This window comes from Balaenoptera acutorostrata, chromosome 3 (genome assembly GCF_949987535.1).
Source record: "Balaenoptera acutorostrata chromosome 3, mBalAcu1.1, whole genome shotgun sequence".
NCBI classification, from domain to species: Eukaryota; Metazoa; Chordata; class Mammalia; order Artiodactyla; family Balaenopteridae; genus Balaenoptera; species Balaenoptera acutorostrata.
The window spans coordinates 93,565,551-93,593,351 of record NC_080066.1 but is presented as its reverse complement, the minus strand read 5'-3'; the positions used below and the strand labels follow the sequence as shown (position 1 = coordinate 93,593,351).

Below are 27,801 nucleotides of genomic sequence, written 5' to 3'. Positions count from 1 at the left end.
AAATGTCAGAGGGAGAAATGGACATTGCATGTGGATTTTCCAATCTCTTAGTCCCTGATCCAACTCCATAGTCCGTGATTTTGGGGTCCTCCAATACTTCCAAGCTACATATTTGAAGCTTCTATGGGGTTATGAACAGGACCAAAGTTTTAGGACATATGGGATGTGGATGCGAATTTCTATACTGGAGGAGTTTGGGATGGGGGAACAATGTGGTTAGAAAGGGATTTCTGAAGTTGCGTTTGTACACGATTTTACATAGTATGCAAACTCAAGTGTCTAAACAGGTGGTTGGTTGCGGGGGGATCCTAGGTAACAGGGGCAAGCTTAGTCCCAGAGTCTTGGTAACAGCACCAGCCGGACCATTTCAGCCCCCACGAACCCCCAGCCCTCTGTTCCCCCTACGTTCCCTCTGAGTGAGTCTGTCCGTGTCCCAAACCGTCCCAATATGAGGGCACTCTGCCAGGTCACGTGCCCAAGCCCGCGGGAGCGCCACATCGCCACCCGCACCCCTTCCCCCCACCCCACTCTGCCCACGTGACCTGGCCTACTTTCTCCCCTCCCGACCTAACGACTTGCTCGGAAAGCCCCGCCCCACGCAGCGCGCTCGGCCTGCGAACCTCCGCCCCTTATCCGCCCGACCTCCAGCGTGGCTCGCGGACCCCACGTGTTTCTTCCTGTCCAATGGGAATCGGCTCCCGGGCTCGAAGGGGCGGGGAGGAAAAGACAACTTCGTTACGCTTCGAGAAAGGGGCGGGGCCTGCAACGTCGTACTGAACGAGGGGACGCAACGGAGGCAGGCCGGAGCCGCTGCCGTCGCCATGACCCGTGAGCACTGAGACCCCCCCTCCTCTTGCCCTTTTCTCCTTTTCCATCCTAAACACGACTGCCGAACCTCGGCATTGACCTCGTTTTGGCTACCCCAACGAGACCTTTCTCTAGGAGCGCTGTTTAGCGACCCTCACACTTGGAGCCCGGAAATCGACCCTTTGCCCACCGAGACACTTCTTGAGAACCTCCCCACCTCGTCAGGCAAAGGCCCTCCCCGACGCTCTGCGGTGTGGGAAGAAACCCTGCGCTCCTGTGATAGACCCAGAGCCCCCCATTCCAGATCTCTGCCCATCCCCCACAGAGACCCAGACTGTGTACACATAACCGCCACCCCCTGTCTGGGCCCCCATGCTGCCCCGAAATTTGAAGCACGCTTCTAGCGGGCTCCTCAGGACCGTCCTCCGTCCACTCCCCACTTGACCTGCCCCGTGGCAGGTCCCCACTCCGCCCAATCTGCAGCCTAGGCTCCGAAAAGGGCCGGTGTCGGCGCCCCGGCAATTAAGTGTTGGACCCTACGAGTGTCCGGTGAGGGGAGAGGGTCGCTGGTGTGTGGCCAGAAAGGCCCTCGCGTCTCACCTTTTATCTTCTTTCTCTAGGCGGTAACCAGCGCGAGCTCGCCCGCCAGAAGAATATGAAAAAGCAGAGCGACTCGGTTAAGGGAAAGCGCCGAGATGACGGGCTTTCTGCTGCCGCCCGCAAGCAGAGGTAGCCCCAGGGAGGGGAGGGGAGGGGTGGGGTGAGACCTGGGTTTAGACCAAGGGTTGTACCTGGAAAGAGAGTTAGCTCAGAGCTTACATCTGGACTAGGCGTGAGGGGCAGAGTGCATTGTTTCCTCTAGGGTTTTATTCCTCTCACCCTCTAAATTGTTAGCTCACAGCCTTATAGGAAGGGACTGGGGCGGGTGCTGCCCTCTGTCTGATTTCTGAGTGCCCCGGGTCTGACCTTAAGGGCAAGGGCAGGGAGCTTCACATTTCAAATGCAGTAGTGGTTATGACAGCCCAGTACTTTTGGCCCTCCTTGCTGTTCATTTGTTCTCCCTTCTCCCAGCCTTCTCACTGGTGTTGCTGGGTGTGGTACTCAGTGCAGAATAGCCTTGGGCCTGTGTGGCCAGACTTCTGACCCCTTGGGCAATAGCCAGATAGAGACTGATTGCCTTTTGAGCCTCAGCTCTCTTCCTCTTGTTCTCCTAGGGTGGGAATACAGCAGCCACATGCTGAATTTTGTCCCATCCACTTCCATCTTATCCTTTGTGCCCTTCATCCCCCTGCATCTTGTCCTTTTTGCCCTCTGGTACCTCCCAGTGCCCCATCATCTCTACCCCCAGGGACTCGGAGATCATGCAGCAGAAGCAGAAAAAGGCAAACGAGAAGAAGGAGGAACCCAAGTAGCTTTGTGGCTTCGTGTCCAACCCTCTTGCCCTTCGCCTGTGTGCCTGGAGCCAGTCCCACCACGCTCGCGTTTTCTCCTGTAGTGCTCACAGGTCCCAGCACCGATGGCATTCCCTTTGCCCTGAGTCTGCAGCGAGTCCCTTTTGTGCTTCCTTCCCCTCAGGTAGCCTCTCTGCCCCTGGGCCACTCCTGGGGGTGAGGGGGTTACCCCTTCCCAGTGTTTTTTATTCCTGTGGGGCTCACCCCAAAGTATTAAAAGTAGCTTTGTAATTCCTTGAGCGCCTGGTTTGACTGGGGATTTGGGGGGATGGGGATGGAGGAATGGCTGCCCTTTCCCACCAAGAGGGGAGAGAACTTCAGACTCTGAAAGGATGTGGATATGTAGACTAAGTGAAACATCACAGGAAAAAATTCTTTTTTGTACTGCAACAAACAGGTATTCTGGGTATGTGGTAGAGAAATCCTCTAAGAGCCTTAGGGACTTCTTTTCTGTGATTTTTTTTTTGTCCCCCACTCAGACCCTGAACATCATCCTACGGATGGAGTTGAGGTCCTAAGAAGGAAGGCTGCAAGACCTAAATTTATGCCCCTCTTCCTCATTCTTCCTCAGTTTGTTTGCCTGCTTGGAAGTTGGCCCAGATCCTGCTGCTCACTGACTTCCCATGGTTAGCTGCTCTCAAGTGGTCACATTCTCTTCTGTTCTGTCATTCCTCATGTGAGGGTGGTTTTTGTCGTCCCATTTCCTTTGACCTCAACATCAGGATTAAAACCTAGGGTAGTCTCTGTGCTCCTTTCTTCCTGTGTCCTGGTTTGTTCTAGGGTTCTGGGCTTCTTAAATCCCTGTACCCAGGGCTGAATTCCTTATTTTCCTTTTTATCTCCAAGGGCAGAGCCAAGTAAGTCTTCAGTCCCTGTTGGTCTTTCCCTGCCCCCATCTCCACCATGAGAGCCAGGAAGGAGCTGGTGCCGCACTGTCTGCTGGTTCCTGAGCTGCTGACTTGGGAGTCAGGCTCTTGAGCTGGGGTGAATACATAACGGTAGCTCCAGCGAGTCAGATACTCTGCCCAGGGCGTTAGGGTGTGTATGGCCACTTTTTTCAAGTCAGACATACTACTGACTTCAGCCTAAAGGGAGGTAACTACCCATTATGTCCTTGAGGTATTTGTTGGGCTGGACAGCTCCTGTGAGTCAAGACTAGGGGTACAACTTGAAGGGAACCCCAGTTTGTTAAAAGTACCTAGACTGGATATTTGTTATCTGGCAATACTGACGCGATGACAGTGTCGCCTGAAGAGGAGGCTGGGGATCTTGGGTTGGGGACCAACAGAATGGTGCCAGTAGCAGCCCCAGATAGAGGAGTACACAGGCCCAGCATGAGGCAACCTTGACCCAGAAGGTAGTCCAGCTACCTGTGGTGAAAGTCTTTTCCAGTTCCGCTCCCTCATAGCTGTGGAACCAAAGTCTCTGATTAGAGAATCTGCAGGGCCATGACTTTTAGATCTGTCCTACTGCGCCACTGAAGAGTATGGCATATGGTAGACCCAGTGTGTGTCCTGAGAACTCGGGACTGGCCTTGAATTGCTCTTTCCTTAAAACAGCTAAGTTTTCAGAAGAGTGTCCCAGGCCCGCCTCCATCCTACCTGAACCAGTTGGTGAGGGTAACCATGACATAGAGTGATGCAAGGAAGAAGACGAAGTGGAAGGCAGAATAGCTATAGGAAAGCTGCTGGGCTTGCACTGGAGGAGCTGGAGCTGTCTCTTGGTTAGCTGGCCTGGCAGCCCCACCTCTTTGCCCTGGAGAGAGGAAAGGACTGCTGGCAGCAGTGCTGCTGAAACACCTCTTCCCTCCTCCCTCATCTTCTTTTGTGAAGGCACTTGAGGGCTCTTCGGCACTCTGCAGAAATCTACACTTACGGATCCTCACTTGACACTCACCTTCCTCTGGCTCCACTGTTTCAGGGCAGCAGAAACAGAGTGAGGGCTTTTGTAAAACAAAAGGCAGCATGTTTTGGAATGACTTTAAAAAGAATGTCTGGGTAACAGTATAGGAAACTCCTCTTCTTTGAAAAGATTGGTGTGGTGTAAAAATGGAGGCACACCTGGGTTCAAATTCTAGCTTCAGTATATAACCAACTGGCTATGGGAACTTTGGTAAGATGTTTAACTTCTGTGCCTCAATTTCTCCATTTGTAAAATGGAGCAAATACCTACCTCACAGGGTTGTTGTGAGGATTAAATTAAATGAGATTATGTATGTAAAGTATCTAGCACAGTACCTAGCACATTGTGGGTACTCAATAAAAGGTAATAGCAGCTAGAATCTGAGCATTCTGGGTAGAGGTTGATAGGATTTGTGTGTGTCTGTGACTATGTGTGAGGGGGGAGGGGTATTGGGGATATTGAGCTCTCCATCCTCACCTGGATCTCACAGCTGTAAACCTTGACAATCCACAAGGGCCCAAATACCTCAGCAAGGTAGGAAGCCTCATTGCTGAGAAGGAAGAGATGGTTCTCAAGCTGGTCCAGTCAAATAGCAGGAGGATTGCCTGAGGGCATTTACTGCTAGCTGGTTGGTCCATATTAGTAACTCTCAGGAGGGTACTGCGCTCCTGGAGCCCTTTTCCGCCAAAGATTTAGAAATCTTTTCATGTGAGGGCCCTGAAGTCTTTATACATTTAAAAATTCTCAAGTCATTTCCCCTACCCCCTTCATCTCATACAGATCATCTGACAAGTGCTATTCTTAGAAGTTGTTTTTGTTCATGGGGAGCTTTCCTCTTATCTTGCTCTAAAGTTTAAATAAACCGTGGTCCAAGACAGTCTCCTGACCATCGTTCCCTGTCCTTTTGAGCATCCTCCCTTTTCTCACACCTTTCCCTTGACACCTTTATGCATCAAGCAAAAAGCACACAAGCATACATGATGCCAGCACTCAACACTGCCAGAGAAGTATCTGGTGTTGGGGGTTCCATTTTACTCAGGCCAGGCAGGCACAGAGTGTGATTCTGTCCTTGAAGGATTACTGAGAAGGGGCAACAGAAGAGAAAGGTGGTAAGAACAAAGAGTTAGGTACTTGGCAGGAGCAAAAAAGGTTTTAGCATGGGGAAATCCATGTCCTGTCCTTACCACTCTCTGGAGGACGGCTGGACAGTGCAGAGAATGTCAGGTACATGATAGAGCAGCTGATGACAGAGGCTTGTAGAAGGCCAGAGTGGAGCTGCTCTGGGGAGAATGGGAATCCTTGCTTTAGCCTACAGGGTAGTAATTTCCTTTACTTCTACCCTCACTTGTACTTCTGTCCCCCCACCCTTTGGGGGAAGCAGAGAATTGACTTGAGGTAGGGAGGCTAATGAAATTTGCTATACTAAAGGTCCCCAAAATCTGGAATGTTGCAAGGCATGTATCCACTGAGGCGGATGCAGGGAGCGATGGAGAGGAAGGAGAGGAGACCACAGCAACAAAGGTGCAGACTAAGCAGCATCTTGTTGAGCAGGCAGCCATCTGGGTGTGTAGTAGTGGAACAGAAGCAGAGCTGCTACATCTGCCATGCTGTAGAATCCTAGGGTGGTCAGCAGCACAGCTAGGAACCAGGGGCAGTCTTGGGCTGCACCTGTTTGCCTAGGGGTGGGAGATAGGCAATGGCTTGGGGCTCCAACTCTTCTTTTTACCCATTATCAACTATTCCCCCTCTTCCAGAAGACTGGTGAGACTTACCCATCCCACCTGGCCCACAGTCATTTCACATTCCTGAGCTTTTCGATACTGCTTAGTGGGAAGCTCTGGGACCATCAACCTGTCATGTCCTTTGCCCAACCCAACGGGGTCTAGTAATGTCAGACTTCTCAGGAAGCCTTTAGGGTTATGTCCTCCTTACCAGTTCTTGTTCCAGGAATGGGCAAAGGCTGTAATAAGCACCAACTGCAGCAGGATGAATGTGAAGCCTCTACAGATGCCAATGTAATGCCAGGCTGCAAGTGAGGCACCAGTGGGAAAATGTAGCTGATCATATCATTACTCCTGGTCCTCTTCCTACCCTCTTTTTTTCTTAGAAAATCTTTTAGCCTACTTCTGCTGATCAGGGTGAGATGGAAGGTACCTGGGAAGAGATGCTCATCAGGCATGCAGAAGGCAACAGCACAGAGACCTAGCAGGAACAGCAGCTTGAGGAGCCAGAAGGTGGTTAAGAGGGAAAGAGAAAACCAGACTCAGAAGAAAAGGCAAAGGAGAGTGAACAGTGCCAATGGAGGAAGGCAAAGGAGAAAGCAGAACTATAGGAAGGGAGAGAAGAGACAACTAAGTATAGGAAGGGAGGAACCAGTCCCATGTGAGAGGGGCTGGAGATAGGCCCATCACAGCCCATTCCAAATTCTGACTTGCAGATACCTAAATAAAAACATCCGGACAATGTTTTAGAGTTGACAAATGATTTGCATATAGTAACCCCACTGTTATCTCCATTTCAGAAACTAGAATGTCAAAGAGGATAAGTGGCTTGTGGTCACACAGCAAGTATAGTGGAAGCAGGGACTTAAACCTGTTTTCTGTCTTTTTACAGTGCTATTATTTCATCTTGGAATTTCCTTTACTCAGCTTATGTCTACTTCCCTCCTCATCCCCTCCCCACCCAAAGAATACACACACACCTCTTATGCAGCTGTGCTCTCAGGCTGGTGGGGGAGTGGAGGTCGACCAACAGCACAGCCTGCAGCAGGTGGAAGGTGGCAGTTCCTGCACATACTCGGTATACAGCCCCAGAGCCGCTGAGCACTGGGCAGTGAGAGTGGCCAAACAGATGGGCACAAAGCCCTGAGGGCATCTGGATCTGGAGGGAAGGTACATGTGAGAAATGGCTGGGCAAGTCATCATGCATAGAGAAGTACCTTCTTCTTATGGGTATGTCCGCTCATTTGTCCCCTTCCCCCAACCTGAATCTCTTGTTTATCTCAGGGTTTCTCCTTTTATCCTGTCCCGCTGCACCCCAACCTCCTCCCACTTACCCCACGTGCCTTGCCCCAGACTCTTTCCACGACCTTCCTTGACAGCAGGAGGCAGCAGACTGCTGAGGTCCCCACATGGAGGAGGATGTAGAACAGGCGGCTACAAGGAGACTCCGTGAGAGGGGGCCACCTAGGATGGCAGCAGCAGGTACAGGGAGCAGGCCCACAGCAGAACACCTGAGGGTAGAGCAGATGCAGGGCAGCAAGGTGGAGATTTGCTGAGGAAAGGCTTACATTAATGTACATGTGAGGTTAACCCAAGAGGCTGAATTCCAAAATTTCCCCCTCCCTTCTCTTCTCTCCTTTCACTCAGGAATTCTCAGACTGTCTGGTTCCAAGCTATTTAGGATTGCCTTCCACTGACATCAAGTAGAGCTTTCATCATAAGAGCTTAACTGCAGGCTTGAGCAGAACTTTCTAAAAGCCTAAGTCACATCTGGCCTCTAATCTTTCCCAGGATCTAAACATCCGGTACCGGGTACATGGGAGGAGAGGTTTAGTGATCAGTAGTCTTAGAGGCAAAGAAGCAGAAGGGCCTCAGAAGTGAAAGGAAGGCCTATCATCTTTATCAGCTCCCATGGGTTTTCCTCCCCAGCTTCAGCCACCATTCCCTTCCACTTTTTCAGATAGCGCTTGCTCCAGGGAGCTCTCTGCCCAAGTACCCTCTCACCTGATAGAAGGGAAGACTCACTATGACACTGCAGACTCCACTGCGTTGCTGTGCCAGGCGGAGGGAGGTGCTGGGGCTTGTGACCGCCTTTGCACCCACCATTCTTATCCCAGGGATTAGGCCCAGGTCCACCAGATGGAAGGCAGATGAGAAAGTAGTACCTTTCTTTTGTCCTCAGCCCATTGGACTCCTGCTGTGCGGGGGCTGGTCACCCAGTTTAAGGCAGAATGGGGAGGGACATCAGGAAAAGAACACCGACCTTCAGGATGTGGTAAATGCAAATGTCCCTGTGAAACTACTTTCTCCCCAGGGTCCTTGGGCCACTCAGTCTGTTCTCCCCAGATTAGGGAGCAGTTTGCATATCTGGCTTGTAGACTAGCATTCTTAATTGGTTTAGGATTAGACGTCATCCGTCTTGAACAGAATTCCTTGGGGTGTGTGGGCTGGACCTAGGTGAAGAGGAGGTAAGGATGGGAAGGCCTGGACTGGTGACGGGTTAGGTCTGGGACACGGCCTGGCAGAAAGCAACACTAGAAGCCCGAAAGGAAGTCTGAGAGGCGTACTGGTTTCCTCGCTGAAGCTTCTAGAACCAGAGCTCCAAAGAAGGTGTGGCCCAGGGCCGATCCCGCCTCCTCCTCTCCCGGCGGAAATTGCGAGGCAGTTACCGGAAGTCTTCTTGAGGCGGGGCCGGGCCTCTGGGGCGGCGCGGTGGGATCGACATGGCGACCGAGGGGGACGTGGAGCTAGAGTTGGAGACTGAGACCAGCGGCCCGGAGCGGCCTCCAGAGAAGCCACGGAAACATGACAGTGGGGCGGCGGACCTGGAGCGAGTCACCGACTATGCGGAAGAGAAGGAGATCCAGAGTTCCAATCTGGAGACGGTGAGGTTGGCCGGGATGCTGTCTGGGAGGGATGAGAGCAGAAGGGGCTTGGAGGCTGAAACTGGAAGCCCAGCTCCATGGGTCTCGATTTCCATGGTGGGAGGAGATAAGAGGGAAACTGAACCGTCATTGGAGCCCGCCGCTTGCGAAAAGGAACTTGATGGAGATTGGGTTTAAAATGGGTCTCAGGTGCACAGAGTTGAATTAAACGTAGGTCCTGGTTCCTGGTACGCTCGTCATCGTGAATACACACCCCACCCGCTTGTTACTGGTATTTTAGATTATTAGGAATTGTGGGTAGCAGAGCAGTAACTAGATCTGTCTTTCCCGTAGGCCATGTCCGTGATTGGGGATAGACGGTCCCGGGAGCAGAAAGCCAAACAGGAGCGGTAAGTCGTTTTACCTACGGGCCCCGCCTCTTTCCCCCAGACAAAAAAAGCCATCGTTAGGCCTTTGTACCTTGTACTGTTCTTCAACTCTATCGCCAATTTCTGCAGATCTAAGATTTACAACTTTACTCTTGTTGGTGGAAGGAAAGGCCTCCTGGCAACACCTGCTGCCTGCTGTAAATATTCCAGGGGATGGGATGGGATGGGATGTTAGGTGAGAGGGTGGGAGTCGTTTTGTATTTTCAGTCAACAGTGTTTACCAAGAGTCATTTATTTGTAAGGCATAGCTGGAAAAAATCCTTTCTGGGAGTTTATGGTGGAGGTAAAGAATGAGGACTAAGTACATGAATATTTGCAGGGAGAAGGAACTGGCAAAAGTCACTATCAAGAAGGAAGATCTGGAGCTGATAGTGAGTAGTAATATCTAACTAGTGTATGGGTGGGGGAGATTTAATTTGGGTTGTTTCCTGAAAAAAGTAGAGTCCTCATGTTTTGCTGGCACATTAATGCCCGGGAGGAGACTTAGGTAAAATCATTGATCCTTTTCCTGCAGATGACAGAGATGGAGATCTCGCGAGCAGCAGCAGAACGGAGCTTGAGGGAACACTTGGGGAACGTGGTAGAGGCTCTTATTGCCCTAACCAACTGATTTGTGTTTTCTCAGACCTACCCACTGGATTAACTTACTTCAATAAAGATGCCTTTTTTTTTTTCAAGTTGCAGTTTTATCATTTTGGATCAAGCGCAATGTATATCATATTGTATCTTATTGTGGGAAATTTACATGTTGGAGTATAACCCTTAATGAACCTATGTGAAGGATCAGTGTAGAAGAGTACCTCATGTTCAGATGCAGATGCTATGTGGCAGATCAGGCTCATTCATATGACTAGTCCTCAACAGCATTCAAGGTACACTTAGAGTCTCAGCAAAGTTCACTGTACTCCATGGCATGTGTCTCTAGGGTAGCTTATGAACAGCTGAAAGGCCCGTACCTGCCTAGGAGCCACTGTATATAGTTTTAAGTCACCAATCCAGTTCATAAGCCACTGTGAGTTAGAATTTAGGTACTGAGGTGGGAACATGGTAACTACAATAGAAGTTATCAAAAGTTATGTCTTATATAGAATTAATTTATGAAAGACTTTGATTTAATATTTTCTGAACCACAACACTTACACCTTGGATTCCATTTTCTAACCTGGAGAGAAAGCAATTTTACTTTAAAAGTTGATCAAATTTTTGATCACCAACTCACCCTTGCTGAGCTTGTTTCCTCAACTATAAAATGATACATAGATATGATAGGTTGTTGTAAGAATTCATGAGCAGGTGAATGTAGCTCTCACTCTCATTTTGGCTCTAGGATAATTCTTAGATTGTATCTCCTGGCACATACAAGTGACTTCATATTATTTGCACTCGTATTTTTATTCTAGGACATTTAAGGATTTATGAGTGATTCTTCTAGTGGGGCATTTAAAGATTGTGAAAAGACCTTGCCTGTCTCATTTTTTAAAAAAAGATATTTATTTTTGGCTGAGTTGGGTCTTCGTTGCTGCACGCGGGCTTTCTCTAGTTGTGGCGAGCAGGGGCTACTCTTGGTTGCAATGCACAGGCTTCTCATTGCAGTGGCTTCTCTTGTGGAGCACGGGCTCTAGGCGCGTGGGCTTCAGTAGTTGCAGCATGTGGGCTCAGTAGCTGTGGCTCGTGGGCTCTAGAGCGCAGGCTCAGTAGTTGTGGTACACAGGCTTAGTTGCTCCGCAGCATGTGGGATCTTCCCGGACCAGGGCTCAAACCCGTGTCCCCTGCATTGGCAGGCGGATTCTTAACCACTGTGCCACCAAGGAAGTCCCCCCCTTCTCATTTTTTAATGCAATTTAGAGATAGTCTTCCCACTGGTTAAATGTCATTCCTTATAACCCCTGGGACTCCTAATGCTCTGCCACATGCACAGTGGTCATGTGGTAAATATTAAATGGAAAAATTAAATTTAACTCTGCCAGTGACGTCTAGCATGTTGTCGTTACATTGCCAACTCAGCACTGTGCCCTCGATATATGAGCTGGGCAAGGAGAAGATACTAGTATGCTACATGGATTCCTCATTTCATGTGTCCTGTTTTGTTCTATATACAGCTACAGTTTAGACAGCAAGGACAACCACATACACATTTGCTCATGGAATAAATCTAGGTGCCACTTACAATACAGCCTGTCTAGCATCTGTGCTGGTTTCTGAGATCAAAGGGGATGATTAAAATGTGAAACATCATTTGCCTGCAATTCCCTGCTGTCTTTTATTTTAGTTAATAGGTAGATAATTGTCAGCCTGCACATTTTATTTCTGGTATGCTAAAAAACCTCTTGGTGTATGATTCTTTTATTTCTTGACACACACACACATAAATGGATCAAAAAGTAATGTTCATCTAGAAAAATTTACCCCAAAAATGCAGAACAGGTTTCAATGAGCTTAGATTTCCTGTATGGTAGAAGTAATGCATTGTCTGCTTACATGCCCATCCATTTTTCTAACCCAAGCTAAGGGTTGGAAAAAGAAACCTGGAATAGTCCCAAGTGAATATGGGAAGCCAGAGCAGTAATGAAGTTGAAGAGTTCTCAGAAATAGTCCTAAGTGGGGAGCCTCTAATCCTACCTGGACAGTGCTTTTCTGCAGGTTTCTCGGCATGAGTCCAAACCTCACAAAGCACCTTCAAAGACTAGGTTTGCCCAGTGTCACAAGTATGGCAGTAGGCTCAGCAGGCTGGATACAGGGCCCATGTAAATAGTAGTAAAAACAAATCAAGGACCAGATGCTGAGATTTCCTCTTGTGTCCCACAGTTGGAAGAATAAGTAGTTGAACTCTAAGTAGTTTTCCGCTTCTTGGCAGATGGCCGCTCAAATACATCTCGTACCCCAGCTGCCTTTTGTTTAAAGAACTTTGTGTTCTGGGCACTCTCTTGGCCCCATGCTGAGTCAAAGGAGGTGGTGTCTTGATCCACGAGGTGGGTGTATTTGGTACGACCAGAGCGTCCAAAGTTCTTGACCTGTTAGGATAGATGATGAGTTATACCACCAGACATATCATGTCACAGCCCTCAATACGTTACTTTTCTCTTTCATGTCATTAAGGTACCCCATACCTGCATGACTTTGGGAAGAATGGTTTTGTTGAAATGATCCTCCAGGGTAGGTGCGCTGAAATCTCTCTTGTATACTTCTTCATCCTCATCCTGTAGAAAAGAGTCTTATCAGTCTTCTGGTTTTATTTCTCATATATTCAAACTACATTTTTTTTAGAGATCATTTTTTAAAACCATTTTACTTTTTTATTATTTTAATTAATTAATTTTTTTGGGCCGTGCTGTGCTGCATGTGGGATCTTAGTTCCCCGACCAGGGATCGAACCCGTGCCCCCTGCAGTGGAAGCGCACAGTCGTAACCACTGGACCACCAGGGAAGTCCCTCAAACTACAGATTTATTAAATTTTACAACAAGGGATAAAAAGAAAGCAGAGGGTATTGAACCTATTGAACCAAGAGCTTACATCTAGTTGAGGAGATGATAATCTTTTTTTCCTTTGTGTTGTCTTTTTCCTTCCTAAGTGTAGACATTTCCTGAAGGTTGGCTATATTCTTCTCTGCACTCAACCTGTTCATTCACTCACATGATTTCAACTTCGTACAGGCCTCTCAAATCTCCAATCCTGATTCATCTACTGCCCAATACACATCTTAGCTTGGGTATTCTGGGATTTCAAACTCACATCTAAAGTGAAAACTGTATCCCTAACCTTTCTAAATCAGCCTCTTCCTGACTTAACTTCTGTTAATAGGACTAACATTCTCTCAATTACCTAGATTCTCATTACCTGGGTTATTATAGTTTTTCCCTGCAATCAATCTTACACATTTCATGGGATTAATGTTTCTAGAACACAACTCTCATTATACCTCTGTTCTGCTCAAAAACTTTCAATGGTTCTCTACTTTATTAAATAAGCACAGTTCCTCTGTGTACTAGTCAAGGCCAAATGCTATGTAGCCTTAATCTACTCCTTGCCTTTACAGATGATACTTTTTGCCTCCATTTCTTGTTCCTTTACATGGAATGTCTTCCTACCCCTGAATGTCAGGAAGTCTATACATCTTAATTTTTTTAAAATAAAGATTTATTTATTTGGCTACACTGGGTCTTAGTTGCAGCAGGTGGGATCTTCCTTGCAGCATGCAGGATCCTTAGTTGTGGCATGCAGGATCTTTTTTTTCTTTTAGTTGCAGCATGCGGGATCTAGTTCCCTGACCAGGGGTCAAACCTGAGCCCCCTGCATTGGGAGTGTGGAGCCTTAGCCACTGGACCACCAGGGAAGTTCCAGAAAGTCTATATATCTTAACTATCACCTCCTTGATGTTACCCTTTTCAATCTTCTACCAAATGTAACACCTCTCTCTTTGGAAGTCCCTTAGTACTTTCACTGTTCCTTATGTTACAGTAGATATTTGCCTTAGCTCTATTATTAGATTGTAAGCCTTCTGAGGGCAAGGATTATATAACCTGTAGCTGTGCTAAACAGTAGTACCCTTCATACAGTAAATGCTCAAAAGGTTTACTTAATGAACTGTATAAAATAACTATAGAGAATAGTTTCAAATCAACATATAAGTAAGACTATAATGTTATGATACAGATCATAAACATATGTGCTGAAAGAATTAAAATAGTACCATTTTGGTTAAGGAAAGTTTCATGGAAGAGCTGAGTCCTTTAACCAAACATACTTTCAGAGTAATCTTTTCCCTTCAGCTATAGAAAGGCCAATTTAAAGGTAGGACAATTAAACAGGTTTCATGAAACCAACTTTTCTCCTTGTTAGAGTCTGAGAGTCCCTCATTTAATCTCAGAAGCCATTTCAACTTCACTCTCCTTGTCCAAATGAGAAGAGTTGATATTTGAGTATGTGCACCAAGACTCTCACATAAACCTTTCCTTAGGTATCACAGTCAGCAATGCACTGCTTCCTTAAGGAGCTTGATTATTAAAGCTGCTGAAATGCTTAAGCAATGATATTTTATGACTTTGAAGCAGTATTAAGAAGTAATTCGGGCTTCCCTGGTGGTGCAGTGGTTGAGAGTCTGCCTGCCAATGCAGGGGACATGGGTTCGAGCCCTGGTCTGGGAAGATCCCACATGCCGCGGAGCGGCTGGGCCCGTGAGCCACAGTTACTGAGCCTGCGCGTCTGGAGCCTGTGCTCCGCAATAAGAGAGGCCGCGATAGTGAGAGGCCCCCGCTTGCCGCAACTAGAGAAAGCCCTCGCACAGAAACGAAGAGCCAACACAGCCATAAATAAATAAATAAACAAAATACTTAAAAAAAAAAAAAAAAGAAGTAATTCATAATCTCCACTGACTCCTGTCTTGAAAACTACATGGGCTGGAAAACTACATAATAAGCAAACATTTCCTGCTGAGCAGATAGACTGAAACTGATTTTGGAGGGAGAGGAGTAAGGAATCCTCCAGTGAAGTTTTAAAAATTTTCTACAGTGAAAGGCAGGAATTAGCTGCAGTAGGGATATTTAAGGTTTGCTATACAGCATTTGAAAAAGCTAGTCTAGTTTTTGATAAAAACTTCTTTAACATCAGGAAATAGTTTGACAAACCACATGCTATTAGAGTAATAAATGTAACCAATTCTCCCGTTCCCTTTCCTGCTATCTCTCTATTAAGGAATTATCACGAGTGTTAACCCAAATAATTTACAAGTCCTTTTCACTTTATACAGGGTTAATGGACTGACATTTTGACTTTGGTTTTTATATGAAGAACAAAGATGATGACATTACACATAATGGTTAGATAATTAACAATTTTTTTGGTTAGACTTAGTCACTTTCTGTCAGCTCAGAATGAAGTAAATTAAACTTATGCCACCCAAACATGAGTTAATGTAAAGCTCTTTGCAGAGCCCGGTTTTCTCATAACCAAAATTTCTCACTCAGCTATGGATAATGATATCTAAGTGATTTGGGGAACCCAAACAGTCTAGTATCTATATAGATCACTCTCTATTTCAGTTCCTCAATTCTTCTATTACATCATTTCCTCCTTCCGAGAGCTGGGGCCAGAAGAGAACAGTTGCTGCTACATCTAAAATCCTGTTGCCAATGCCTTCCTCTATTTGGTTTTATATTCTTCAGAGGCAAAAAGCAAATGAGAAAGTTGACCACTGGCAAGTGGAAGTAACATCCCAGGACCAGGGAAATGGGGAGTTATTCCTACTGCCCCATTTTCCCATTCTCTTTTCACTTCTTACCATGAAGAAGGCACCCCGGTGATAATACTTCTGTAAGAACTTATATTTGCCCTTAACAGCTTTGTTGGTAATGACTTTGCCATTTGCCCGAAGCTCAGCTCGCCTCTCTTCCTCAGTCAGGTTTCGCATGCGTTCAATTTCTGCTTTCTCCTTTTCAAGCCTGTCCAGAGAACAAAACTATTTATTAGTATCATTTTAGCTTCAGAAAGACCCAGTTATCTGAATATGACACAGTCCCACCTCCTTTCAACCATCATTCATCTTCATCAATTCTAGTTATTACCTGTTAGGAATCAAGATCGGGAGCTCAATAAATAAGAGGGTGATGTAGTCTTCATTACGCTCGCATGCTCGCAAGACCAGGTTTTGCAAACTTCTGAAAGTTGATTCTAGCCTTTTTGAGGTTTAGACATACTACCACTGCTTGATTTTATAACATTAGTAATTTCCCTTCCCTAAAAAGCCTTCTTAGTTTTAAAAAAATCAGAATTTACAGTAACTCTGGGGACTTCCCTGGTGGCGCAGTGGTTAAGAATCTGCCTGCCAATGCAGGGGACACGGGTTCAAGCCCTGGTCCGGGAAGATACTACATGCCGCGGAGCAGCTAAGCTCGTGGGCCACAACTACTGCGCCTGCGCTCTAGAGCCTGTGCGCCACAACTACTGAAGCCCGGTGCCTAGAGCCCGTGCTCTGCAACACGAGGAGCCACCGCAATGAGAAGCCCATGCACCGAAACAAAGAGTAGCCCCCGCTCGCCACAAGTAGAGAAAGCCCACGCGCCAACAACGAAAACCCAACACAGCCAAAAATAAATAAATAAATTAATAAATTTATATATTAAAAAAACAAATAACTCTATAAAAGTTCAATGGTATTTCTTTAGTAATGTGCTTATATGTCACAAACCAAGGATCACCCTCATTAATTAAACTGCGTGACTTTAACCTTTTTTTTGGGGTGGAGAGTCATAGATCCCTTTTCTTCAAAAAATGCAAATAAACACATAATTTTTCATACAATGTTAAAGGGTACATGGACTCCTCGAAGCCCAGGATAAAAACCTTAGAAACTGCAGGCTGAGGACAGAGTCTTCTATTGAGGGATTACAATCTGGGATTACCCTCTCTCATTCCTAGTAATTTTTAGGAATGGGTGATGCAGCTCAGAAATGATTCTGCTCTAACACAGTGATTGTGGTAGATTATTTAAATGCCACAAATTCTTCCCCTCACAGTATGCATGTCCCTTTGCAGAAATGACATGTGAGCTTCAAAAGACCTTGCCAGATTCCACCTTTGCCCTCTTAGAATGCTGCCCTGAGACCATTATGTAAGGAAACTAGTCTAGCCTACTGAAGAAGAAGTGAGGCATCATAACAGACTGCGCCAACTACCAGACACATGAGTGAAGCCCAGTCAATCTTCCAGCTGGATGCAACTGCGTAAGAGAACCCAGGTGAAATCAGCAGAGGAACTGCATAGCCAACCTCCAAAATTGTGAGAAATAATTGTTTCAAGTCACTTACTTTTGGGTTGGGTTGTTATGCAACAACAGATAACTGATTACAGTGAGTAACTTGTGTGTGTCTACTAGGAAACTACTAAAGGGAGTATCAGCTGGTACTCTATCGTGGAGAAACACAGACAAAATGTGTTTCTTTTCCCTGATTTTATTGTAAAAGCCACATTCCAATGTATGGGGAACCCACCCAGTTGCAGGAACCCTAAAGGAAGCTAGAATGGAACTCATAGTAGGTGTGGAGCCTCAGAGCTACCCTACTAGGAACCTGTCCCACCAGTGGTATTAAACTCTAGGCCCATCCTATTACTCACGCTTCTCGATCTTCTCTGTCCCTCTTGATTCTCTTCAGCTCCCGAACTTTCCACGCCTCATATTCCTCCTCATCATTTTCATCGTCAGTATTGAGTGCATCCAGTGCAGCCAGGGACCGCTTGTTCTCCTCCAGCTCTTTCTTGGTCTCCTCTTCTACAATCTGGATAGGGAGAACAGTTCAACTGTTGGACTTCCTTACTCTCCTCAGACAGACCTAAACACACAACTCCCTGCACTCAATCCTCACAGCTACCCCCAGTACCTTGAGTGTGTACTTGCGCCTCTCCTCAGCCATGCGTTTGGCCTCCTGCTCCAGCTCCTTCTGTTTCAATGCTTCAGCCTCACGTTCCTGAACTGTTACCCGGTCCTTCCTACAGCACAGAGGTCCTGTTAATTACCCAAAGCCCTTAGAGTGGAGGTCTTTGTTCCCCTAAATTAAGTCCCATCCAAACCAGACAAAGCCCAACAATCTCTGGCTCTATTATTTGCAAAGAGCCCAAAATGGGAGTCACTCCTGGTTTTCAGAGCATCAAAATTCCATTCATCTTTGAGAATTGCCTGAATAGCAAGAAACCTGCTGGACTGTAGGATTTCCAGCCATTAGGAAAGGAATAGGAATTTGCTCTTCAAGCTTGATTTGGTGTTTAAAAGAATATAAGACCTTGGAAGGTATGTTTCCTTTAAGTGGAAAAGGAGATGTGAAAACAAACTCAGTCTCCCTGCTAACAAGATATTCCTCAGCAAATACCCTGCCGAGTTGGGACACTGGGCAGAAGACTTTTACTTGGTGCTTACATTTCAGAAGAGCGTGAGAGAGAAAAGAGGCTTCCATCTTCAGACCTGGAAAGCAGTAATTATTTCCAGGATTCAGGCCTGGTTTGTGAGATACTTACTTCCGAATGAAAACTGGCTTAAGGCGAGGCTCCATCTCATCTTCACTGTCTGTGTACTCTTCATACTCAGACTCTGATTCTGACTCCTCCCCAGAACGTCCCTCATCTTCCACCTCCATGACTTCGAGCTCTTCATTTTTTCTCTCCTGCGCTCGTTGACGCATCATGCCACGGCGCCGTTCTATTTCCTGTCAAGTTGCATGTCCAAGCCAGTCAGCTAATTGGCCTGTGCTCTGAGATGTCTTTTTATTTTAACCTCATCAAGCTCAACAAATTCTGATATGAGTAAATGCAACTTAGTACCATTCTATTTCTTTTTTTTTTTAACATCCTTATTACAGTATAATTGCTTTACAATGGTGTGTTAGTTTCTGCTTTATAACAAAGTGAATCAGTTATACATATACATATGTCCCCATATCTCCTCCCTCTTGCATCTCCCTCCCTCCCACCCTCCCTATCCCACCCCTCTAGGTGGTCAGAAAGCACCGAGCTGATCTCCCTGTGCTATGCGGCTGCTTCCCACTAGCTATCTATTTTATGTTTAGTACCATTCTATTTCAATCCTATCCCCAATAAGCAGGGAACACTGGATCAGACTTCTGCCAAAAGCAGATATCTTGTGCCTTTAAGGCCTCATCAAAGGAGCACAAGCCCTAACTTTTTCTTGTACCCAGAAAGAACTTCCCACTTTCTGAAATTATACCTCATCATCAATCTCTTCCTCTTCTTCTTCACTGCTATCTTCTCGTTCCATGCGCCAAGCATCTCCTTCCACTTCGGAGTCACTTTCTCCAACCACTTCAGGTTCCACTATTTTCCGATGTCGAGCCAATCTGAAAGACAGTGTCCAAGTGTAACACCAATCTCACAAAAACGAAGGGGCATCAACCACATTTTCTTAGTCACAGAGCACCTGGACATTATGTTTGCTTTTATTAGCACTGAAGTCTTGAGATGAGGAAACCGAGGGGCAGATTAAAGAAACTAACTCAAAGTGTTAGAACAAATAGTCAAGTTGGACCCAAAACATTACATGTATGCTGAGGCACCCTGGGGCACTGCAACAAACGTAGATGGGTGCACTGGGATATATTTGAAAGCTCAAGGTAGTTCACAATTTCAACAGTATATCACACTATGTTTCCTTTCAATGATATATCTTAGTAAAACTGGGTTTTTTGGGCTGCTGTGATAAAAAGCAAGTACTGCATGAAAGTCAATATGCAACAGGAAATGAGTGACAGTGCCAATGTGACTCTAAGGTTTGAGAAGTTGTCAGTGCCCAAGAGACACGCAAACCCCAGTAGTAAGTAACTGTGGTTATGTAAAAATGAAATAAAAATGTTTTTTCTTTTATACATATTATATTTTTCAAGTGGCTAAGTTGCTATGACATAAATATTAAATCATTTGGATCTAACTATTTAATAAAATAAACAGAACTGTTTGGGCCCAGGGCTCTGTGAAAAAACTCCTGAGACAATATGAACTGTGAAAGTTTGGGGCCTCTGGCCTCCTCTGTAAGGTAATGTCTCAGTCAATACACAATACACAAAATCCCTCATTGGGAGGCTCCCTTTCTGACATCAGTCCTTTTTTCCTACTTCATCAGTGTCATTTCTCCTCATTGGCTTTTAGAATAAATGCATGGATAAAATCAAATTTCTCAAATTTTATAAAACATCTTTGTGCTAAAAAGACTCCTCAACAAACCAACCAACGGTCTGTGTTTTCCATCCCCTTAATGAGTTATTATCCTAACCCCACTGTGCCTGTTTGCTCACTTGTAAAAATGGGGATAACAGTACCTACCCCATAAGGTTATTATGTGGATTACAAGAATTAGTAAATGTAATATACCTGGAACAGTGCCTGGCACATAGTAAGTACTATTCAAGTATTAGCTATTACTGCTGTTGTTCCTATTAATTAACCTGTAGGGGTTCAGGTCCAGGGAAACATAACCCTAGTCATTACCTCTCCTCCACATCTTCACTAATACGGTTCTGCAAACGCCGTAGCCGAGGGTCGCTAGATGAATCCTCCTCCTGTTCCTCAGGCTCTGCTTCTTGTTCTTTGGCTTTCTTAATGAACTGAAATTCTTCATCCTCCTCATCTGAGGACTCCATAGGGGCATAGTCTGGCCTCTTTCCCGACACATAACGTTTTACCTTCACTTTTTCCATCGAAATCTCACCTGGGTGAGAAAGATAACTTATGTTTCAGTAGACTCTTTCCCAATGTCCTTCAACCCTTGGCCTTTCCAGGTAGAGCCCTGTATTCCTGGCAAACCAGAGTCCAAGCAGGAGAAGAAGAGAGCCATTACGCAACCATCTACTCATCTAATGCTGTTTTCCTACAAAGGCCAAGTCATGCGAAGGCCTTCTTGTGAACACCAACACTAATGATAATGAGGCTTAGCTTGGGTACAATGAAGTGGAGGAAGGTGGGCAGTGAAAAAAAAGAAGAAGTCCCCCCAAATAGGGAGACTACCTCCAACACAAATTCATGCTATTCCACCTCAACTATGTGCTTAAGCGAATTATTTGTAATAGTGCCCAGCACACAGTAAGGATGACTTAAGTGGGAATATAAACTTAAAATACTGCTCATTCTTTTAGTTCGAGACTTTTCCGTGGCAGCCTTTATAAATTACCATATAACGCAATCTTATAATCTTTATTTCTACCTTCTTTTCTTTTAGCTTATGTGCTATCAAACCTGCAAGAGTAGATTACCTGTGTTTTACAAATACCAACAATTCCAGTGAACAGAAAATCAGTGAAAACTAACTAACAAATTTTACAAGATGAATAACCAAACTGTACAATTCAAGGGAAAATTTTAGGTGGATTTCACTTATGAACATATACAAAAATACTAAATAACGTAATAGCAAATGTATTCAGGCAGTGTAAAAACTAACCAAAAAACCCCTCTAAGCTATAGTGACATAACAGGATTTAGCCCAGGACTACAAGCATGGCTTAACCTTAGAAAATTAACAGGGGAAAAAGTAATGTACTATTTAAAGTTTATATATTTATGGGACTTCCCTGGTGGTCCAGTGGTAAAGAATCCACCTTCCAATGCAGGGGACGCGAGTTCGATCCCTGATTGGGGAACTAAGATCCCACACGCCGCAGGGCAACTAAGCCAGCGCGCCACAACTACTGAGCTCGCGTGCCTCAACGAGAGAGCCCACGTGTCGCAACTAAGACCCGATGCAGCCAAAAAAATTAAAAAAAAAAAAAAAATTAAAAAAAAGAATGAGAAATCACAGAATAAAAATTAAAAAAATAAAGTTTATATATTTAAAGTCACATAATCTAACAATAGATACAGCAAACATTATATTTAATGATAAAACATTAGAAGCATTCCTTTAAAAAACAGTGGGCATCATTAGGTTGTCCCTATCATATCTTCTGACCAACATTATATATATTATGGTTTTAATTAGCACAATAAGAAAAGAAAAAGAGATAAAAGGTAAGAATTGAAAAGGAAGAAACTGCCACAATTTACAGACTACATGATTACTTATGTAGAAAATACAAGATAACCAACAGATAAGTTAAAAAAAATTCAAGAAGAATTCTGGATAAACGTTAGATAAAAATAAATGTGCCTGGACATTGGCTACCTATAATTAGATAATACAGTTTAAAAATACTATTTACAATAGCAACTAATCTGTAACATACTAAGGAATAAATCAACAAATGACATAGGCCTTTAGGAGGAAAAATATATAATTGTATTTAAAGATATAAAAGATCAAAATAAACGGAGAAATATATCATGTTCAAGGAGGAGAAGTTGGCAACTGTGCCCGAGTTGATCGATAAATGTGTGATCTATAATTTTAATGCAATTTCATTAAAAGCTGTTCCCAGGCTGATTTTAAAATCATATGGAAGAACAGGAGGTCAAAAAGAGCCAAGACAATTCTGAAGAACAAGGTGAGGTACAAGACTTTAACAGATACCTCAGCAAAGAAGATATAAAGATGGCAAATAAGCATGTGAAAAGATGCTCCACACTATATGTCTTCAGGGAAATGCAAATTAAAAAAACAATGAGATACCACAACACACATATTAGGCTGTCCAAAATCCAGAGTTCTGACAATACCAAATGCTGGTGAGAATGTGGAGCAACAGGAACTCTAATTCACTGCTGGTGGGAATGCAAAATGGCACAACCACTTTGGAAGATAGTTTGGTGGTTTCTTACAAAACTAAGCATACTCTTACCATATGATTCAGCAATTGTACTCCTTGGTATTTACCCAAAGGAGTTGAAAACTTATGTCCACACAAAAACCTGCACACGTATATTTACTGCAGCTTTGTTCATAACTGCCAAAACCTGTAAGCAACCAAGATGTCCTTTACCAGGTGAATGGGTAAATAGACCGTGGTACATCCAGATGATGGAATATTACTCAGCAATTAAAAAAAAAAGAGCTATCAAGCCATGAAAAGATACGAAGGAACCTTAAATGCATAGTAAAAATACTGTGTGATACCATAATGATGAATAAATGTCCCTATACATTTGTCCAAATCTACAGAATGTACAACACCAGAGTGAACCTTAATGTAAACTACCGACTTTGGGTGATAATGATGTGTCAATGTAGGTTCACCCTACCCTAGAGAAATTCTTACACAAGTGCACGAAAGAGACATGTTTAAGCACTGTTTGTAACAGGAGAAAAAGTAACAAAACAACACTGTCCCTCAGCAGGGAGCAAACTGTGGTTTAATTATATAATGGAACTCATAAGCAGTTAAAATGAATGAATAAGATCTTCATGTATTCAAAGAATACTTCTCAAAAAACATGTTGAGTCTAAAAAAAAAAAAAAAAAGGCAGGTTGCACAAGGATAGGCACCGTATATTTAAAAAAAAAAAAAGAATTGACAATATTTTTCAAATACTTTACTGAAGAAACTCTAACTTTCAGTCTGACTTCCCAAACAGGTACAGTTTTCCTTCATCTATCTGCACCCATCCTTTAAAGATCAAGTTAAATACCCCAATCTGAAGAAATTATTCCTTCTCTGCCCTCCCTAAGCACTTCATTTATATCACCTATGTGACAGGTATTATAGGTGCGAAAGACCGTACACCTGCTTAGAATGTGCCTCTTTTTGCATATCTCACATCTAGTAGACTATGAGTTTCTAAAACCACTGTCTTACACCATTTTGTATTCAATTTAACAAATACAGGCACTGCGTTGGTTGAAGGGATAAAAAGTTTAAGACAGAGTTCCTGCCTCAAGGAGGTTATGAACTTATGATGTAGTAGAGAAAGATGGACATGTAATTAACAACAGTAAGAGTTATAAAAGCATCATAAACTGACTATGGATAACAAAAGAGAGATTGTATCCCACACAACGCCTTGCAAACAGCAGGCATTCACTATATTTATTAGTCTAACTTATTGGTGGAGGCCAAGGCAACAGGGTGCTTGCTGTAGGAGAGAGCACACAGGCTCTAGTAACAGGATGAGACGGAAGTAGCTTTTTTTTCCCCTAAGCAACGCGATTGGATGCCCGTTTGATGGTGAAAGTCGAAGAAATAGGGGGCAAGTTAGTAAGGGTCGCTGGGGTTGAGGTGGTGGGCCCGGGATAGGTTTGGAATATGCTGGGGAAAGAGGTAAGATCCGAGTGGAAAGCCGCTCAGCACAGTACCTTTCTCATTGCGAACCGGGACGGCCCCAGCCGTAGACTGAATGGGCGGTTGTTTCATGAGTGAGCTTGGGACCGACATGTTGACGGCAGCGGCAGCGACTCCCAAAACTTGACTGATTCCAAACTGAACAGAACAGAACAACGTCAACGAACAGAAAAAACCCTCTTCCCCGAAGGCCACTGTACACTGCTGCGCCACCGATAGAAACACCTCTTACAGCTGAGCAAAAAAACCGGAAATACGCGACGAGAGGATTGTGGGATTGTGGAGGACGCCTGGGCGTCTACGGCTAGAACGTCGAGTCTGTTACTGCGCATGTTCATAGGCCGCCCTGGCCTCCTCAGTCTCGCAGTATTTGGATGCCCTTTCTGGCGGGAAGTTGCTTCCGCTGGGCTTTGCTGTTGAGACCCTGCGGCGAGGAAAGGCTGAATGAGAGGTTTCGCTCGTTAGGGTTGGTTTGAAGCCGAGGAAAATCGGGTAGTGAGGGATAAGAAACTGAGGAGATAGTGAAGGGCGGTTTGTCCAGATTGTTGAAAGCTCAGAATTAGAGTTTAATCGGAATAGAAATCTTGTTAGTAGCACCTGATTAGCTCAGTTGATGAGGCTGAGCGGGTTGTGGTGAAGTATTTTTTGGTCACGTGAGGGCAAGTGGTGGTAATTTAGGCCAGTGGCGGTAATTTAGGCCAGTGGCAAGGAAAAAAAACCCCCCAGCGGCTTAGAACAGTGCTTGAAATCCGAACACTCTTAGGCTTTCCAGTTCTTTCCGTTTCTGGAGACTGCCTATTAAAACCTGTTCCTGGCTAGAATGTTTGTATATAAAAGTCCATAAGTAATTATTAAGTTCCACGCTTAGCTTTCTCTAAGGAGTATGGAATATTATTGAAAGGCTTGTTTCCTACAGGAACTTGAATTTCATTTAGTAAGTCTTCAAGGTTTTATAGAAGAGTAACTGAAATAATCCCAATTTACTAGTTGGGTTGTGTAAAAAACATAGGCTAATTGGTAGTCAGAACACAGTCACTGTAGAAAGGATTTTATAACTGCTGTGGTGGGGAGAGAAGGGACAGCCTGAGCAAAGTCTTGAAGTCCAGAAATAGCATGGTATATATCAGACACTATGAAAAGTTTGATTTTATCAGTAATTTTTGAGTCGAGGAGTGTGCAAGTTCCTGAAGGGCTTTAAAGGTGCTGTTAATAGGATTAGTTCTCAAATTATTTCACCTGTATCCTAAAATTGGGCCTCAGCTGGGAGAAGTAAAATTGGGCAAGTCTCGATCAAGGAACAGTGGATAACTCAAGTAACCAACCAAGGGAGCAGTTTTGAGCTATAAAGAAAAGGACTGTAAAAGAGTAGATAGAAATTTGTTATAAATTCATCAGCTCCAAAACTATGTTATCCAGAAGGAGTAAATCTGATGGGAAGGCAGTTGTTTCTGCTCGCAGCAACCCAGAAAATAGGAAAAAAAAACACAAAAAAAGGTTTAATATAGCAGTGACTATAAGAAATGTAGTGCCCTGAAATCTTATTTATGGTGCTTTGTGATACAAAAGTTATTTAAAACTTTTCCCCAGTCTTTGGGCTTTGTAAGGTCATCACTAAATCTTAGTTAACTGGTGGGTGAAATTTAAACCAACTTAGTTAACTGGTGGGTGAAGTTTAAACCAGCTTAAGTTATCAGCTCTTGAAAAAAAAATCAAAATGCTTCTCTTCCTAGGAAGAAAATACGGTGGCCATTGGGCATAAATTTCTGGTGGTGGGATTACAAGGAACTAGGGGCTGAGGTAAAGGCTGCATATATATTGATTTCATTTCCTCTCTATTTCATATGGCATTTAAGTGCTCCTGAATCTTTTCCAGGCTCACGTTGCTAGGCAAGGTGGTTTTTCCTTAGGAGAGGCGCAGGTGTTTTTCAAAGTGAGATCCTGGCATCAGCAGCATCAAAATCACCGGGATCCAAGGTAAAAATGTCGATTCGGTCCCTTCGCTTCCCTGAGGAATTTGAGTTTGCGGTGAGGCTGGCAACCTTGCCTCTTTAAGAGACTAATGTAACGCCCCGTGCACCCTCCTCCTCCCGCCGGCTGGGATCGGAGCCCTCCTGCGCCGCCCTGCCCTCCCCCCTCCCCGGACCCCTCCCCGCCCCTCCCACCTCCACCCATCCCCGCCTCCCGCCTCAATCTTGGCGGGAAGACGCCAGCTGCTAAGCGGAGGGAGGATGTCTGGGTCGCGCGCGGAGGCCGAGGAGAAGGTGGGCTCCAGACAGCGACTCCAGGTGAATGGGAGAAAAGGCTTGTCCCTTTCGGGTGTGTTCCTGCTTCAGTCTTCGTGAGGGGTGTGCCGGGCATAGGCCGAGGAGGATGGGAGGACTTGCCACCCGGCACCTCCTGACTCCAAAACTTTCCTGCTCCTTGGGGCATCTCTCAGTTTAACGGGTTTTTTGGGGTGTTGCTTTAAAAGATAAGCGGGGATGCCTGTCCTGGTTTTCTTCTGGAAAGTAGACCTTCAGCATTGAGGAAGGTGCTTATCAATAACCCCAAAAATAGTGTCAGGCTGGGATCCGGAAGCCTGCATTTGCTTTTGCAGTCGTTATGGTCAGTTTCCCACTCTTGAAACAGTTCCAGTTACTCAGTCTCCTCAGTTACATATTGTCGTCATTTTTATTATTGGTCTGGCAGACTCATATGGGTAAGAAATGTGTCCATTTAGAATAATAAATAATTCTATTTAGGTTAATGAATTAGGTATCTAGATTTTGGAGGGAAAAAGGTTGCCTTACAGGCTATCAGTTTGGCTTTATGTTGTCATGAAATAGGAATTAGATTTATTTACGCAGATCTGTAAGAAAAGGCTTAAAACCTGGAATTTTAATACTCTCTGTTTTCCTTTATTGACCTGAATAGGTGAATGAATATAAGGAAAACCAAAACATCGCTTGTGTGTCTCTGAGACCGGTACAGACTACAGTTTTAGGAAAAACAGCTAAGGTGTATCTTGTTCCCTTTTCGCTCAGTAACTACAAGCCAGATAAACTTAAGCGCCCCAAATCCCTATTAGATAAGAATTCTAACAATGAAGTGGCATGTAAGAAATGTAAGAAGGCTGAAATAAAGAAAACTTGCAGAAGGATTTTAACCCCAAAGATGGAAGCCACATCTTCCAAGGCAGAATCCACTCTGCAAAAATCATCCTTAGATGTTCATGCTGAAAGTAACAAGTGGCAATACAAGAACACTTCAGATACAGTGATTCTCAGTGCTGATACAGAAAGCAGCCAGGATGGAGACAGTGATGAAGGTACCACACCAGGCATGGTAAGAATTTAATTACTAGCTTATTCAAATTTTTCATATTTAAAAATGTTTTTAAGTTCTGATAAGCTAAGGTTATCAAGGGTCTCTTTAGCTCAAACTATTTTATCATCTAATTTATGTTTAACTGAAATTTTATTCTTTAAGTGTATAACAGATAACTTCTTTGGGTTAATTTTACTCTTGGTTTCGATTTGTGAAGGAGGGGATTGACTTAATCTTCACTCTGCTTCCCTTTTTCTTCCTCTCAGCTTATTGCATTTATTTTTGAGCTTACTTCTACTTTATGGTGTCATGCTCACCTTTACATATTTATGCACAGTATACCAGAAGAAGTTGAGTTGTGGGACATACAGCATTTGAATGACTCGATGTCAGAGTAGGAAAATCACCATTAATTGATTGCATTCATGTGCTGAATATTTCCTTTAATTATGTAAAGGAGACAAATGATGGAGTAGAGAAGGTACGTGAGAAACACTTACTAATTCTATTTAAAATAATAGTTCCATCAGTTTAAGGAATTAAGCATCTAATTCTTTTGGCTTCTATTGCCTACCGGGAGTGTTGTACTTCATTTAAAGTG

At 44.4% G+C, this 27,801-nt stretch overlaps 5 protein-coding genes across 15 annotated transcripts in view; 3 read left to right on the top strand and 2 right to left on the bottom strand.

The window, feature by feature from the left end:
- Positions 1-698: 698 nt before the first annotated feature.
- On the top strand, positions 699-3,013 carry SERF2 (small EDRK-rich factor 2). Of its 4 annotated transcripts, none has more exons than XM_028162299.2 (4): positions 699-828; positions 1,428-1,536; positions 2,133-2,382; positions 2,830-3,013. In XM_028162299.2, the coding sequence occupies exons 1-4, from the start codon at positions 822-824 to the stop codon at positions 2,887-2,889; spliced, it is 426 nt and encodes a 141-aa protein (XP_028018100.1). In that variant the 5' UTR covers positions 699-821; the 3' UTR covers positions 2,890-3,013. The 4 variants fall into 4 exon arrangements, with proteins under 4 accessions (XP_028018100.1, XP_028018101.1, XP_028018102.1 ...); XM_028162300.2 differs by having other exon boundaries at positions 769-828; positions 2,738-3,013; XM_007195984.2 differs by having other exon boundaries at positions 772-828; positions 2,156-2,382; positions 2,738-3,013.
- A 105-nt stretch (positions 3,014-3,118) lies between these two features.
- Positions 3,119-8,011, bottom strand: SERINC4 (serine incorporator 4). Its single transcript, XM_057542393.1, is given in 13 exon segments — positions 3,119-3,665; positions 3,859-4,012; positions 4,154-4,199; positions 4,637-4,710; positions 5,114-5,239; positions 5,344-5,439; positions 5,626-5,726; positions 5,728-5,835; positions 6,092-6,185; positions 6,314-6,396; positions 6,864-7,039; positions 7,215-7,391; positions 7,906-8,011. Coding segments are annotated over 13 exon segments (1,536 nt in total). The 5' UTR covers positions 7,987-8,011; the 3' UTR covers positions 3,119-3,445.
- A 535-nt stretch (positions 8,012-8,546) lies between these two features.
- On the top strand, positions 8,547-9,870 carry HYPK (huntingtin interacting protein K). 2 transcript variants are annotated; one of them, XM_028162302.2, is made up of 4 exons: positions 8,547-8,765; positions 9,099-9,154; positions 9,513-9,564; positions 9,708-9,870. In XM_028162302.2, the coding sequence occupies exons 1-4, from the start codon at positions 8,604-8,606 to the stop codon at positions 9,801-9,803; spliced, it is 366 nt and encodes a 121-aa protein (XP_028018103.1). In that variant the 5' UTR covers positions 8,547-8,603; the 3' UTR covers positions 9,804-9,870. The 2 variants fall into 2 exon arrangements, with proteins under 2 accessions (XP_028018103.1, XP_057398375.1); XM_057542392.1 differs by lacking the exons at positions 9,099-9,154; positions 9,708-9,870 and having other exon boundaries at positions 8,566-8,765; positions 9,513-9,572.
- Positions 9,871-10,700: 830 nt separating this feature from the next.
- MFAP1 (microfibril associated protein 1) lies at positions 10,701-24,141 on the bottom strand. The gene is made up of 9 exons (XM_007195983.3): positions 23,909-24,141; positions 20,176-20,395; positions 18,902-19,031; positions 18,196-18,383; positions 17,565-17,673; positions 17,302-17,462; positions 15,470-15,629; positions 12,301-12,390; positions 10,701-12,204 (listed from the first exon to the last, which is right to left on the bottom strand). The coding sequence occupies exons 1-9, from the start codon at positions 23,985-23,987 to the stop codon at positions 12,022-12,024; spliced, it is 1,320 nt and encodes a 439-aa protein (XP_007196045.1). The 5' UTR covers positions 23,988-24,141; the 3' UTR covers positions 10,701-12,021.
- A 46-nt stretch (positions 24,142-24,187) lies between these two features.
- Positions 24,188-27,801, top strand: part of WDR76 (WD repeat domain 76) — a 78,515-nt gene continuing 74,901 nt past the window's right edge. Inside the window, exons 1-4 of one of the 7 annotated variants that reach the window (XM_057542389.1) lie at positions 24,278-24,360; positions 25,625-25,691; positions 25,768-25,868; positions 26,808-27,218. In XM_057542389.1, the coding sequence (XP_057398372.1) occupies positions 27,048-27,218 (171 nt within the window). In that variant the 5' untranslated portion in view covers positions 24,278-24,360; positions 25,625-25,691; positions 25,768-25,868; positions 26,808-27,047. The other 6 variants (XM_057542387.1, XM_057542388.1, XM_057542390.1 and 3 more) reach the window with 6 other exon arrangements.

Bases quoted from the DNA above. Each gene is read 5' to 3' on its own strand.
- SERF2 (XM_028162299.2), top strand. The intron at 1,537-2,132 runs GTAGCCCCAGGG...GGTACCTCCCAG, and splicing joins GCTGCCGCCCGCAAGCAGAG to TGCCCCATCATCTCTACCCC. The intron at 2,383-2,829 runs GTAGCCTCTCTG...ATTCTTCCTCAG, and splicing joins TTGTGCTTCCTTCCCCTCAG to TTTGTTTGCCTGCTTGGAAG.
- MFAP1 (XM_007195983.3), bottom strand. From the start codon at position 23,987: ATGTCGGTCCCAAGCTCACTCATGAAACAACCGCCCATTCAGTCTACG. The intron at 19,032-20,175 runs GTAATGACTAGG...ACTGTCTTTCAG, and splicing joins AGTGAAGATGTGGAGGAGAG to ATTGGCTCGACATCGGAAAA. The intron at 12,391-15,469 runs GTAAGAAGTGAA...TCTTTTCTACAG, and splicing joins ACCGGGGTGCCTTCTTCATG to GATGAGGATGAAGAAGTATA.
- HYPK (XM_028162302.2), top strand. From the start codon at position 8,604: ATGGCGACCGAGGGGGACGTGGAGCTAGAGTTGGAGACTGAGACCAGC. The intron at 8,766-9,098 runs GTGAGGTTGGCC...TCTTTCCCGTAG, and splicing joins AGAGTTCCAATCTGGAGACG to GCCATGTCCGTGATTGGGGA. The intron at 9,155-9,512 runs GTAAGTCGTTTT...GAATATTTGCAG, and splicing joins CAGAAAGCCAAACAGGAGCG to GGAGAAGGAACTGGCAAAAG.